Below are 362 nucleotides of genomic sequence, written 5' to 3'. Positions count from 1 at the left end.
TGGCTGTGTCCCACTGAGCCCTGTTGTGCCCCAGAAAAGCAGAGCCTGCTCGTGGAGGAGCTGCTGAGTGTCTCACCCGGCCAGCGCAGACGCATGCTGCTCACCATGCCCTTCAGCCTGGCAGAGAAACGCAGCCTGCGGTAGGTCCCTTCCCACCAGCCCCAGCTAGGCAGGGCTCTCACAGCTGAAGTCATCCCAGGACCTGACACCCCTCTCTGCTGTGCAGGTGGCAGCTGAGCTGGCAGAGGGATCTCGGAAACCTACCCATCCAGCACCAGGCCACCTCCTCGTCCCGTGGGTGGCCCAAAGTCTACATTGTCCTAGTAAGTCAGGGGTCCAAGTCTGCACAGCAGCCATTAGGA

The 362-nt window shown here is 61.6% G+C and overlaps 1 protein-coding gene across 1 annotated transcript in view; it reads left to right on the top strand.

Moving 5' to 3' along the window:
* The window catches only part of TMC6 (transmembrane channel-like 6), a 5,840-nt gene that overhangs the window by 1,125 nt on the left and 4,353 nt on the right, over positions 1–362 (top strand). The window contains exons 4-5 of the mRNA XM_009069315.1: positions 35–140; positions 227–323. Of these exons, the coding sequence (XP_009067563.1) occupies positions 35–140; positions 227–323 (203 nt within the window). The remainder of the gene's footprint in view (positions 1–34; positions 141–226; positions 324–362) is intronic.

This window comes from Acanthisitta chloris, unplaced genomic scaffold (genome assembly GCF_000695815.1).
Source record: "Acanthisitta chloris isolate BGI_N310 unplaced genomic scaffold, ASM69581v1 scaffold28672, whole genome shotgun sequence".
NCBI classification, from domain to species: Eukaryota; Metazoa; Chordata; class Aves; order Passeriformes; family Acanthisittidae; genus Acanthisitta; species Acanthisitta chloris.
Note: the sequence above shows the minus strand (reverse complement) of the source record. Positions and strands in the feature narration are given on the sequence as shown.